The sequence below is a fragment of the Lathamus discolor genome, chromosome 3 (assembly GCF_037157495.1).
Source record: "Lathamus discolor isolate bLatDis1 chromosome 3, bLatDis1.hap1, whole genome shotgun sequence".
NCBI classification, from domain to species: Eukaryota; Metazoa; Chordata; class Aves; order Psittaciformes; family Psittacidae; genus Lathamus; species Lathamus discolor.
In genome coordinates this window covers 97,586,486-97,600,728 of record NC_088886.1, presented here as the reverse complement: position 1 = coordinate 97,600,728, position 14,243 = coordinate 97,586,486, and the positions used below count along the sequence as shown (strand labels likewise).

General features: G+C 38.1%; 1 protein-coding gene across 2 annotated transcripts in view; it reads right to left on the bottom strand.

Annotated features, from left to right (window-relative positions):
* The window catches only part of RET (ret proto-oncogene), a 96,030-nt gene that overhangs the window by 21,234 nt on the left and 60,553 nt on the right, over nucleotides 1-14,243 (bottom strand). For both annotated transcript variants that reach the window (XM_065670745.1, XM_065670744.1), the window contains 6 exons: nucleotides 11,113-11,371; nucleotides 9,843-9,968; nucleotides 8,325-8,435; nucleotides 4,467-4,586; nucleotides 2,723-2,979; nucleotides 1,396-1,543 (listed from right to left, as the gene is read on the bottom strand). In XM_065670745.1, the coding sequence (XP_065526817.1) occupies nucleotides 1,396-1,543; nucleotides 2,723-2,979; nucleotides 4,467-4,586; nucleotides 8,325-8,435; nucleotides 9,843-9,968; nucleotides 11,113-11,371 (1,021 nt within the window). The remainder of the gene's footprint in view (nucleotides 1-1,395; nucleotides 1,544-2,722; nucleotides 2,980-4,466; nucleotides 4,587-8,324; nucleotides 8,436-9,842; nucleotides 9,969-11,112; nucleotides 11,372-14,243) is intronic.

Sequence of the window (14,243 nt, the reverse complement as noted above, 5' to 3'; positions counted from 1 at the left end):
GCATCTGTTATAGGGAAAGAATGGGTGATGTTGGCCCGATCCAAAGTAAATGTCTTTTATACTTCCTGACAGTATTATAAAGACCACAGTGGACTAATGCAGCGTTTCTCATACTTCAGTTGTCATGTGTTAACAGTAAAGTTAAACCAATAACAACAGATGAATATTTGCAGAATGACAACTGTTCTCTGCAGTCGAGTAGGGAAATGGAATTTCAGGTGACTATCTGCAATGTAATTTGTGTTACAAAGGAATTCATTAGAACCTGAAGTATTACTGTAAATGTCAGATCAATTTATTAAAATCAGGTGCTTAAAATAAAGGATTACTCCTTCACGTTATCAATTCTGTCAATTTTTTCCTTCATAATAGCTAGGGAAAACTGAATGTCTTGGAATCTTAAGTCAGTCACATGTTGCTGGTAAAAATGTGCTAGAAAAACCAGCGACACTGAATGCACAAATATATATGAAATTAAATAATAACTATGACAATTCTATTGATATTTGCTTACAGGTCATTACTTGACAAGTAACAGCTAGTCTTTTGAAAAACAGTTTTTAGACTTCCTCTATATGACCTATTCTCCACTGAACATTCTGCAATGCAAACATGCGCTTAATGCATTTATTTATTCGGTAACACAATGAGGCATACCTCATCTTTGCTCTCAAGTAGCAACGGATGTAATTTTCTTAGGGTTTTTTTTCCCTATTTTTTTAATTACATATAATACAAATAGTAATAAGTAGTATAATATTTTCTTATAATGACATGTTTTTACTTATAAGCAGCAGCGAATGGTTTGAGCTCAAGGCCTCATGTTATCATCTTAACATTATCTAGGCATACTTTGTTTTCCTCAGCTTTAGAGTCTTAGGGAAAACTGAAGACACCAGGAGACAGCACTGGTCTATTCATGCCAGTTTGGCAGTAATTAAAAAGCAAATCATAAAGTAGATGGAATTCTCAAACTGATAAGTAACTTAATAAGTCTGTTCTGTCTCTTGATGTGATTACAACATGATTTATTTTAAAAGCTCTGTCAAAGAAAACTGGGTAGAGAAAACAAAAAAGACCAGTCAGGAAGCTGTAACAAAGCCTCGCAGTATTTCCATCAATGCCAAACAAAATTAAGTGCATTTGCTATGTTAAGACAGAGGCTCCCTGAACATCACAAATTACAATTACTTGTGGAAATTACCTAGATCAATGTGGTGCTAGCTCTTAACTGTCAGAAATCTGCCAGCATATAACAGAATGCTGGAAGAAATACAGCCTGCAGTACTGGCTGGTTTTAGCTAACATTTACTTTAATGCTAGCCCCTCTTAAAATCCATTCAGAGGTTACAACAAAAGGTTTTCAAATAATTTCAGACCCAGATGGAAAGGTACCTTTTAACATTTTCACGGCTACAGTGGTATAACCAGCTCTTCCCTTGAGTCGGAATGCTGTTGCCTTGACAACCTTTCCAAATTCTCCTTCTCCAAGAGTCTTGCCCAAAACTAGGTTCTTCCGAGGAAATTCCCACTTTGGATCTTCCTGCAGGAGAGAAAAGGAACCTTATAAGATGAAGCAAGAAAAGGAATGGCTAGCTACACTCAAAGCATTAAAGTTCACTAGGAGACCACTCTTTAGAAATAAGTACACTTCAATGTACAATGTTTGGCAGTTCTTTTTATCAGTCTCAGTGCACTCTGATAAAAGCTTCTGAAACTCTAGGTATTTTGCAAGAGTTTCCCATTACCTTGAAAACCTCTCCTTCAAAACAGGCTGCACATGTAGTCTATGGATAATGGATTATATTTGCAGGTCTGAAAAATTGGGTACACATGAAAAATGAAGTGATACAGTATAAACGCTTGCTTTCAGAGTAACTACGATTATATGACTTTGGACTTCACAGAGAAGTAAATCAGTTTTACTCACAGAATAAGGCTTCCCCTTAAGAATTCATCAGAGACAATAATCCTCCTCTTATGAAATTAGTGTTATTAAGCCTTACAGTTGCAAAATGGTGAGAGATGTACAAACCAGATAAGAAATTAAAGCAAACTGAGCACAAGGTCTGTGAAGACTTCACTATCTAAAATTCATATAGATTTGATGTTGCTACATGTCATATAAAGTGGCAGTATTTCTCTACCAGCTGGCAGGCATCCTGGATAGTATGTGATCCAACACAGAGGAAACTAGATTAAGGGTATGATAGTCTGAAGGGTAAAAAAAACTTCAAATGTGGGTAAAAATACCACTCCAACTGACACCTACAGTCTGTATATCAGAAATCAGGAACAGATCGAACGCATCTCAGCAGGATTTTTAATTCTGTTGTAAACGTAGCCTTGTTGCAGTACTACGGCTTATCACAGAGACTATGAAGCTGATGATTATTAGTACTAATTGGACAATGTTAAAGTAAAACGCCACTAGTGTCAAATGCAGAGTTACGTTTAGAAAAAAACACTGGCTCAAATCAGAGCTAAGATATTACTATATATTAAAACATAACAAACGTGTAAGAATATACTAGCCTTATAGAGTAAATTATATGGTCTATTCAATTACTCATCAAGTATCTTCAGTTTCCTGCCTGTACACCTGATTCCCAATTTAGCTGAGTTAGGCATTTGCATTTCTGAAACATTTTCTGCATGCATAAGCAGCATTCTTTAGGAAAAAGACATCAAAAGAAACCATGCTAAATGAAATCAGACTTACTGGTATTTTAAAGGTGTCTACAGACACCTGGTTCTCCATAGAATCTAAAGAAGGCCGGCGGACATTAGTAGAAGAATAACTGATGGGGTAGGACTGGGCTGGGCGCCGGAATGTCATTTCTGCAGAAGCAATAGGTGGCTTCGGAGAATTCTTGTGGTAACGATGGATGAAATAGGAAGAAAGCAGCACAGAGATGATGAAGGAGAGTAGCACTGCTCCTGCTATCACAGTCTTGCATACATCATCACATAGTGGCTCTGTGGATCAAGAAGAGCATCTCAGAACTTTTCTTGTTTCCTTCTTCTGATTAGTCAGTGCATATAATGCACGCAGGTGTGACAGAAACGTAACTCAAAATCATTTAAAAACCTAGAGGAAAAACTTACCAATTTTTTTTTTCATTATTATTTTGGACACCAGCAGGTGTTTGCCTGTCTGTGTAAATGTAAGGATAGCTAGCTTTATCCCGTGTTCTGCATCTTCACAGATGTAGGCTACTTCTGCCACTCTTCTTTAAGACCCAGCTTACTACGTATTCATCTTCTAACACCACTCGAAGACCTATGACTGAATTTTGCTTGCTGACAACAGTTTGTTAGGGTCATTCAACTCATCAAATAAAGCCTTCAAATATAAATTTAATTTATTATGTATGTCAATTATTAACTATTACAGAATATTTCTCTTCATCTTTTTAGATTATACAATGACAGAATATTTCCACTTTGTATTTAACTAAGTAATTGTTTCTGAAAAACACTGCCTAATGCTGCAACTGCTTCTAAAGTACTAAGCTTTTTTTTTTCCTTGCCATTTACTACCTCCCCTTTTACAGAAGCACTTTAGTGTCTTTGGAAGCTAAGTTTCTTTAAGGGTACCTGGACAGCATCCCTAGGAGGTCACTTCCCAAAGAAAGTGAGAGATACAAAATACTGTCCTTTGCTAATCAGATACTCCTGACTTCAGATAAACAATTAATTTAGCTACATCTGCAAGCTGTACCTCAGAAATAAGTGGAAATTAATGGAAACAGACCAATATCCTTCTAGAACAGGGAGCAAAAAAATAGAGAAAAAAAAAGAAGAAAAAAATACAGCAATGAACTTTATTTTCTTTGTCTTATGCCTATAGAAAATTTACTCAAAAAAGCAAATCAAGATATATTCTAAACAATTTGGTTTTAGCAATGCAAAATAATTTATGTTTATTAGTAATAAAAAAATTAAAAAAAAACATTTTTAAATCCTCATCAATCTGTTTCAAACAACTGCATAGAGTTTTTCTGTTTAAACAAAGGTCAATGAAAAAAGTAATCCACTCCTCCTCGTAACACAATGGGCGCTGGTTACCTCTGACATTTTGAAGTCAAGATTTTCAGAAATGATTAGGAAGCTAGAATTACTTGAAAGTAGTTGGAAGTCTTTATTCTAATTCTCCTAGCTGTCTTTGCAAATAGCAGGTTTGTCTCACTGAAACGCGAATGCTGCTGGAAATGAAAGGACGATCGACCTGTTTGTCACATAGTAATGGCTAAAAAAGAATCTTTAACCAAAGCTAGATATAACCCCCTATGGAAATTTTCAGGCTCCATAGTAGAAGTCAAGTTGCTGGTTCTTAAGTAATTTTGTATTAGCAGTCTCTGACCAAAGACAATGCTTATTAACATGCCCACAAGTTTCAATCATTGGTAAATACAAACAAAGGAAAGATCAGTATAAGAACAGCAAATAATGTTTAGACTTACCCTTGATATCATCTTTCTCACAGTAACAGTTCTGTCTTGGGAAGCAGTAACAAATGCCATGTCCTGACTTAATTCCAAGATTTCCAATGCCTTTCCCATGACCACCAATAATGTTTCCATCTAATCAAACACAGACACAACCTAAGATTCTGACATATAGTTAAAGGGGAAAAGAAAAGTTTCCCATGGGTTTATCTTAGTCTGCATTTGAAATTTGACAGGACACAGCACAGTGCATTGATAAAGATGGGGAATCCTAAGAATTAAGGAACAGTCTAAATTCTGGAATAAGGGGACCTTGGACTGCTTGAACATTAGCCCTTATTAGCAGCTATTCCCACTATGGAAGACTCTGGATCAAAATTTATCTATAATAAAAATATAATAGTTGACCCTTTGCATTGCGTAGTTGGGTTACTTGCCTAATTTCACATGCCCCTTGAAACTTTATACAGAACCCCCATACTTAATGCCAAACATCTACCTCAATCATCTCATGGCTGTCCTGACTCAGTTCCCTCATAAAACATTATTGTTCTGTATCAGTGAGGTCATCTTGCATTTTAAAATTCTCCCTAAAATATCTTCTCTAGTCTACTTATTCTAGTTTGTCTCCACCATTGCCTCTGGTATTTTTTCACTCCTGAGATGATGTCCAGTGGTTTAGACCAGCAGTCTACAGACTTCAGTTCTGTTCCTGGTTCTGATGCCAATTTCTTCTTACCTTGGAAAAGTCAGCATACTGTTCTAGAAATCATTTGTTTCATTGTCAAACGGAGATAACAATACTTAATCACATCTGTAAAATGCCATGGGATAGTCTAGCAAAAGCATTAAGAGTAAGTGCCGAGTGTAAATGAGAAAAAATAAATCTTCCATTATCTGAAAAGGCAATGTTTAATTTTAAGGAAAAAGCGCAGAAACTTATGCAGAACTGCTCTTGATTTCAAGCAGGAGTTCTTTAAGCAAAATAAATGCAACCGTGTTTCCAATTAAATAACTTTTTTCTGCATTTATTGCAAAAATTACTATTAATTGTGACACTTTTTATTTAGAAACTGCCTTTAATCACAAACAGCATTTATAGACAGAAATCAATCAAGTTCTGCAAGTTTAGCTGCCTTTTAGAAAAACTGGCTAAACTATAAAGGGATTCAAAAGACGAATGAGTTTTTTTCAATATAGTCTTGGTTTTATTTTAACTCATTTTCCTCCATCACATCTAAGCCAAGAGTACAGTGAACGACTCTCTTTTACATTCTTTAGATGTGGAACATGAATTGAAGAAAAGGATAGTTTTTGGCAACATAAAGGCAAATATCCTTTTTTAGAAGGAGTGTAATGGGGACTGGAGTATTTAAGCAAAATAGATTTTGATCATCTTTCTAGAGACGCCACACCTACCAAATTGTATGCAGCTCAGCTGGTTAATCCTGGAAGAGACTCTTCTGAGTCACTGCTCTGAGCTGACACTTGTTTGAGGAAGAGTCGGCATTCCCAAAAATTCTTGAATATCCCGCCACCAGCTAACTTTCTCTATTGTGAAGAGTTGATGAAGTAAAACTTCCATTAGCCTCAGAAAAATATTATGCATTTATCTATATCTGCCTATGTTTGACGGCCTGAGAAAGGGGAAGCAGGGGATGAGCAGGTCCTATCTAAACTGTTCTTGAGCAAAGTATTTGAAGACAAAGGGGTTTTACACAGCAAGGAAATGAGTACATTGTCACTGCAGGTGTGTACCAGAAAAATGAAACTTCCTATATGCATTCCAGTGACCCAAAAATGTAATTTTCACCAATGCACTGCTGGTAAGGAAATCCCAAAATATCGCTTTGAATTGTGTGGCACTTCACATGCTCTTGTTGAAATCATCAGCTGCTTCCCTTGCCCTGTGGTGGGAAAGAGCTTTCCCTGCTTCACGGTCATTTGGAAAAAGCTAAAATGTGGCTCTATCCTACATCACACAGACACTCCAGAAATTCAGAAAGTTAAGAACATGGGTTTTTGGACAAAACCAAAGACACCATCTGACTACCACCGAAAACAAAGACCTACAAAGCAAGATAGAAGCCTAGGCACTATGGGTCTTTTCCATTATCAGAAAGCCAAAGTTCAGAGTAACCTACAAAGACCAATCATTTATGAATGTGCAACCAGATTCACCCACTGCAATCAGCTCAGAAGCAGCCACTTCCTACAAGAAAGTCTCTTGCTTAGAATGCAATTAGGTTGCCTCTATTTGTTAGGCACAGTCACAGCACCAGTTGTTTCAGCTGAGTGCCCTTGAATATAATATTCATAGTGCTAGTGTGAGGAAGAAAATTTGGGACTCCAGTACACAGCCACCATAATGACAGAAAGTATTTTAGCAACTGTCTGTACTTAAAGAATATCCTTGATCTAAACACATTTGGGGCTTCCTATTTATTTCTTGCCAATCCTAAAGTAATGTCCCCTGCCAGTAAAAACTGATATAATGGTACTCCTATACCTCTAAGTTCCTAAAACACACTGATTTCTTTGTCTGTAAACGTACTGCTTTTGGACACCAGCCCAGGTTCAGAATTGCATTAAATCATGAATAATATTATCAAACTCAGGCATTAAAAAGGCATATATAACATCTTAAAAGTTTGTCTTAGTTGCCTGCTTCTATTATCTAATAAGACACTATTTCTTTCAGGCTTCTGTTGAGCAAAATATCTGATGCTGCGTATGTTCCACATTGCATGTTTCAGCTTTGCAGCCTCTGGCACAAATATTTCGACTTTTGGAATGATAACTGATTCCAGTAATTACCAATAAAGAATTCTTTTCAGATGATTGGATAAGTTACCTCCATTCACTTCAAGCATTTCTGCCACTCACAGGATTGTTTTTATGCACTCTAATCAATTATCTTTGCAATGAGTCATTTACAATACACAGTCCCATTTTTCATGTAAAAAATACAAATATGCCTCTTTATTAATTCCTTTTATAGAAGATCATAAGTCTTAGCCTGTAAATAAATGCTAATTCCTCTAAGACTCAATTTTAAAATGTAAACTTGGAGAACACGATGTCAGAGACATAAGAATTATTTAAGAAACATCTATGTATTTATTCCTGAATTAGATACCAGTAGATAAAAAGATCCACTTAAAAATTACAATCTCATGAAAGACTGAAATTGCTCAAGTGCAATACACTGTTTTTCTGACCTTTGTATCTTCACGGTGATTTGCAAGCTTGCAGGTACAAGCAGGTATATGAGTGCAATGTAGAAACACATGCTCAAGAAAAAAAAACAAATGCTTTTCAGTTCTTCCTTCATAAATGCTGCTTATATGAATCTGCCTGTATCATGAAATAGATAAGGCATCGGATCATTTTGATAGTCACCTGTCAAATAAGGCCAGGTGCATGTCCCCACATGATCCTCTGTGATCACATGTATTATAAATGGATTTTTTTTTCTTACTTATTTAAATTGCAGTTCAAAAGGCATGGTTTCTATCATATTGTGCTAAAGTTTGGAAACAGGGCATTTAACTTGCCTAGCACCTATACCTGTTTCAGCAAACACCTCCACTAACAAACACTACCTGCAAATTAACAGGGGAGAGGAATGAGAATTACTGAGAAAACATTATCTTGCCATTACTGTCAGCCAATAGGTGCTGGCTGACTGGCTTAAAAAAGAACAAGATTAGTCTCCATAACTTTAACTCTCTTGTATGATTGAAATGCAGGCATGATAATGCAGAGGTACTAAATATGTGGAGCTTGTAAAAGAATGTGTCATCAGGAAATCGTAACTTGAACAGTGATCAGCAGTGGCATAGAAAAGCCCATCCTAAAACATTTCCATACTTGTGCAGTCTTGGGGACACACAGCTGGATCTTTGCTCTCAATCACATCACAGATGCCATCCGGACAAGTCTTGATACTCGGAGTGCACGTGGAATAGTTTGTTGTGATCCCTGTTAACACAGAAATATACAGCTGCACAAATACCAAAGGCTTTGAAGGAAAGCTTATTCCATGTTCTCAGTGCACCTTGACACACGGGGTACTTTTTTTTCTTAAATAAACATCTATAAATATAAATATCACCTGCTAAAGTAACAGGCAAGACAACCACTAAAAGCAACTGGAAGAAATCTGTTTTTTACTATGTCTTCTGCTTTCAACAATCCTCTGGGCATGTCACTTGCAGTTACAGTGAGCATTACTTGAAAAAGCAGTAGTTGACCATTTTGAGACTGAAGAGTTGCTTTCACAACTAGGGATGTCTGCCCAATTTCACATGTAATTGAACATGACGGTTACAAATAGTCAAAGAGAATTTGTGATATTCATGCAGTTTGAAAGGATAAACCATCACCACAGAAGCACTGCTCTGGAAGAATCGAGCTCTCTCACCTGTCAGATCTGTGCTACAGACTACAGAAAACAGAGACAACAGAGACACTGCTTCTGTGCTCACTAACTGTCTGCTGGGGCATACCTGCTCACAGGCTTATGTTTGCTATGTTCCAAGCTCAAGTCATGGCTGCAGAGATTACCTTGTGAGCTATAAGTCATCTGTTCCATTTACACTGCTGCAAATCCCATTCACTACCTGCGTTCAACATCACCAGTGACAAGATCAAGAATTACTATTCCAACTTAAGGTCCTTTTACTTCTTCTTCATATATGTCAAAGGAGGTGACCCTGCCCCTCTGCCTTTGCGAGACCCCACCTGGAGTACTGTGTGCAATTCTGATGTCCTCAACATAAGAAGGACATGGAACTGCTGGAGAAGGTCCAGAGAAGGGCTATGAGGCTGGAGCACCTCCTGTATGAAGAGAGGCTACGAAAGTTGGGGCTGTTCAGCCTGAAGAGAAGGTTGCGTGGAGACCTCAAAGCAGCCTTCCAGTATCTGAAGGGGGCTTATAAGGATGCTGGGGAAGGACTCTCTTTTAGGGACTGTAGTGATAGGACAAGGGGTAATGGGTTAAAACTTAAGCAGGGGAAGTTTATATTGGATATAAGGAAAAAATTCTTTACTGTAAGGGTGGTGAGGCACTGGAATGGGCTGCCCAGGAAAGCTGTGAATGCTCCATCCCTGGCGGTGTTCAAGGCCAGGTTGCACGAAGCCTTGTGTGGGATGGTTTAGTGTGAGGTGTTGCTGCCCATGGCAGGGGGGTTGGAGCTAGATGATCCTTCCAGTCCCAACCATTCTATGATTCTCAATTTGGGTATTGTGATTAATATTTTTAGCCTCAACTTCTGTGTCGTTTACTGTATCATCTTGTCCAGCCAGAATAAATCATTCTGTATCTATAGAAGTCAAATGCACAATTACAACTAAACAGAAGCTTGATTTCACACAACAGAAATGTACCTTTTCCACTCCCCTGTCTCCACTGGCATCTTCCAGTTAGCACCCCCAGGCCACCACACTCTTCACATTCAGCATGATGCTTACTCACAGCACAAGAGTCAGGACAGTCCTCCTCTTTTTTTAAAACTGTTGGGAAAAGAGTTTGCAGTACAAGGGAGGTGAATACACAAGCAAGTCAGCTCAAATCAGAAAGAAAATTCCATTTTTAGGGATAGATAGGAAGGAAAGAAAGACGGAAAAAGAAGTGAAAGACTGAACACTGTCCCAACACCTAGTAAGCTTAGGTAACAGTTAAAGAGAAATCCAGGTTTTCTCTTCTGTGAAATAAACAGCAAGATCATGACAGCAGTCATCTTTACTTAATAGCACACTGTCAATGCCTAAAACTGTAGAAATGTGGTAACACGCTAATAAAAATAAACCCCAGAGACCATAGGTACTTATAGCTTCATACAAAACTTTTAATTAAGGAAAAATACCTAGTACTTGGGCTAATGCAGTAGCTGCCCAGCAGCTAGAAATGTATGATTTCAGACAGCATAAGGCTTTTGCAAAAAGAGATGTCCACTGCAGGCTTTTGTTTCTTCCTCCTCAAGCCATCTGCTTTTGTCACAGGAGTTCTGATGTGACAGAATCAGAGAAGCAATTATCAAGTGGAACTGTAAGGTTTTGCATAAAGTGTGACATAGTTTGGAGAGAAATTATTATTTCCAGTGTAGTCCTCCTCTGATGTGATTGTTACAGAATGTCTCTAACATTCTGCCCTTGCAAACTTTTCAGTAAAACAAAGCCCTATATGAATGTTAAACTCTTTTTGTTGGTGGTGGTGGTTCTTTTTGTTGTTGTTGGTTTTGGTTTTTTTTAAAGGAAAAATCAAAGAGAGAAGTGGAGAGAAAGATGATTGAATAAATATACGTAGGCCAGAGATTTGTGGTTTCATACATATATAAAACACTTTCTTTTCCCTTCCTTTTCTTGAAATAAAGGTCACAAACACACAAAAAAGATTCTTATAAATCAAATGTCATCATGAACATTAGGAATTGTACATATTAAACCACCTTCCTGTGAATTAGTTCTTCAAACAGGTATCTGCTACAGGCAGGTCTGAATCAAAACTCAAAAATCAAACTTTGTGATCTGTATTTTGCAGCTCAGACTCATTTTCATTGTTACTGCCATCACTTTGTAGATTATCCTACTAATGCATCACCCAATACCAGTTACACTCAAGAATAAGTAAATAGTTCTAATTGACTCAGGTACTTACGAGTTCCTTCCAATAAAACAGTGAGGAGGGTTTTGGTATGTTTCCTGCTCTGCTTGTCTGTAGCTTGAATAGTGTATTGTATTTCCTTGCATTCGGGTCTGCGCAGCACAGAGGAATCATTCACATAAAGGCTTCCATATTTGTCTTCTCGGCCTTGAAGTATGCCGACAGCATAGCAGCTTGTGTTGGGGGACAGTAACTTGTAGGAGATGTTCACACCACGGAACTTCATACAGTTTTCAATGCAGATTTTTCCTATCTAGACTCAAACACCAAAAAAGGAATCACAGACAACAGGAAAGAAAAATCTAACAAACTAAACCAAACAAAACCAACTATACATCAAAAATATTCTGTGCTTCCCAAAAACATCTGAAAGACAATTAAGCACATTACAGCTGGCAGAGTTCAGCATTTATCTTGGGTTTATGACAGATTTGATACTTTACTAACAACACAGTATGTAAATGCTTCAAATGTGATTTACCCTCAGTAAAAATGAGAAATAAAGTATTACCATTGTCTTGAGGCTAGCAGTGGACATACAAAAAGACCTGACCCAGAGACCCAGTGATATCTGGTCAGCAGTATTATGTGAGAACCAGACCCTGTGATTTGGGAAAGTCTGAGTTCAGTCCCTGGTCTGTCCCAGGCTAATCAGTGAGAAACACTTTGGTCTTGCTTGAAAAAGCAAAGAGCTCAGTGTGAACAAAGCTGAGACTCTTTTCAAGTAAGACAGAAACCGCTAATACATAATTTTCATAATATTGCAGTCAAAAAGTTTTTGGCCAGCAGAGTTCTCAGAAGCCTTAAAAGGAATAAGGACTTCATTGTTTTCCATCTGCAATTTCTAAAACATTTTAATCTAAAAATGAAATATGCTGGTTTGCCATATTTGAACTTCTGCCTGCCAAAATATCTGTCCTAGAACACTCTTCAGTCTGAAACAATTTATTTAAGAAGCATAGGAATGTAAAGTCCCATCATCTCCTGTCCAGCTCCTATATGAACTGATCCAAAGCTCACTTTGGATTTTCCATTTACAAGAGTGGGATTCAGATCAGGCCCTGAGGCACTGGCTTTTCTTGCATGGAAAGCCACAATGTGAAGGGTGGAGTGTTATTGAAGGGAAGTTGGTGATGGATCCTTTTCAACTGCTGCAGCTAAAATGTATTTTTAAGTAACACCACCATTGGTAAAAGCGTATCTGTACATGGTCTAATGTGAGGCGTCCCTGCCCATAGCAGGGGGCTTGGAACCAGATGCTCTTAAGGTCCTTTCCAACCCAAACCATTCTATGATCTTGGGTTTGGCATTCTTATTAAAGAAAGTGGGGGGGAAAAAAAAAAAAAAAAGAAAAAAGAAAAAAAATTATACTATGATCTCTTCCTATGAACCTGGACTATTTAAAGTCAAAGAGGAAGCTTCTGCAGTCCTTGAAGACGTACTTAGTCATAAAATAGTTCCATTCACTTCACTGGTCATTTGGCACCATTTTTTGCTGGTTTGTTTTTTGTTTTGTTTTGTTGGTTGGTTGGTCTGGGGTTTTGTTAGGGTTGTTTGTTTGTTTGTTTGTTTGCTTGCTTGTTTTCTGGCAGGATAACACAGGAAGACTATTAAAGCAAGCAGAAGCTAAGCCATTTCTTCCATGCCATCTCTTCTCCACAGCATGCTTGGACTGGCAGGAAGAAAAAGAAGACAAGACTTCAGCTGTTCATAAACTCTGTCTAGACACAAGGTCTAGACAGGTCCTTTCCAGAACTATGTCATCTTCATTTTGGTGCTGTATTGCAACTGGCAGTGTTTTGCAATTGCTTAAATGGCATTTCTTTAAGGCAGTACAAGAACATAACAATGTTCCGTGGCATTAACCTTGATATAGACTAAACTGCCCTTTCTGCCCGCTCTGTCAGAACTACTTTTCCCAGGCACCTTTTTGATGAACAGAAATTTTCTGCAAAAGCGATGGAGAAGATCCCATAAATATGGGGTCCCTGAAGAGCAGATAATCTTCCAGAGAGCATAAGGGCCAGTTTTCCTTTCTCTGCATAATTAGAGAAGCTAAAAATGCTCTCCTCAAGACATTTCTAAACAAAAGATAGGCTTTCTCTTCTTGCCTAACTCCATTAGGGAAAGCCCAAGCTCAAAACTTTGCTTTGCACCACAGGTTCTGGAGGCAAGACAGCTCCCAGATGCAGCAGAGCACAGCTCCAGGGAAAGAAGGCAGAAGCAGCAAGTTCTTCTGTCTCATAAGGATGATGAAGAATAGCCTGGTAATAGGGATTAAGATCAACATATAAAGCAGGAACCTACAAAGGTGCTTGTTGCAAGACTCTAAATAGTTAACATAGAAATAGGAACAGAAAAAAACATCTTTTGAGCTCCAGAGTTTAATAAAGTCTGGATAAGGATAATGTACCTCTTCACTGAATTCCGGAGACATTTGGACATATAACCTTTCTGAAAATCTCAGCCAATGTTATTCATCATTTGTCTCAGTAAATGTCAATAGAGCTTTAAGTCCTCTGATAAGTTAAATGCCACTGGGCAAGCCATGCTTCTGTTATTCAATTCATTTAGCTGCTCAAATAGACAAATGGCATCAGCTCAGCAGTTAATCATTTCTTCATGCTCTGTGTTTTCCTTAGGGCAAGAGACAGTCCAGCCTTCATACTAATCTGGCCTAGTACTTTTCCTCACTGCCATGGCACATCACAGCCAATTATGCAGACAACTTCAATAATGTGAAGTGCTGGGGACTAAGCTGTTTACACTGACTTGTGCTCCAAGCCGAGCACACCATATATTCAAACCTTGCCTTGGAAATAAGTGGATGGCGCTTTAACTGATTGAGAACACCATCTCTAGAGCCAGGACGAGTTTTGCATTTCCCTGGTCAAGAATTAGACCACTTAACACTCTTTGTGAATTTGTGTTCAGGCAGCACAAAGAGCTCTTCCCACAGTCTTGGAGTTCTTGCCTGAAACATTTTTCCCTGCTACTACTGCCACCCAGTGAAACTGCACAGTTAGTGGGAAGCGCCACTGTTTCCAGAAACACTAAAATTCCCTTTCGGATGTTTCCCTTTCAGACGTTTGACTGCCCTGACAAGAGCAAAACGGGCAGCTTTA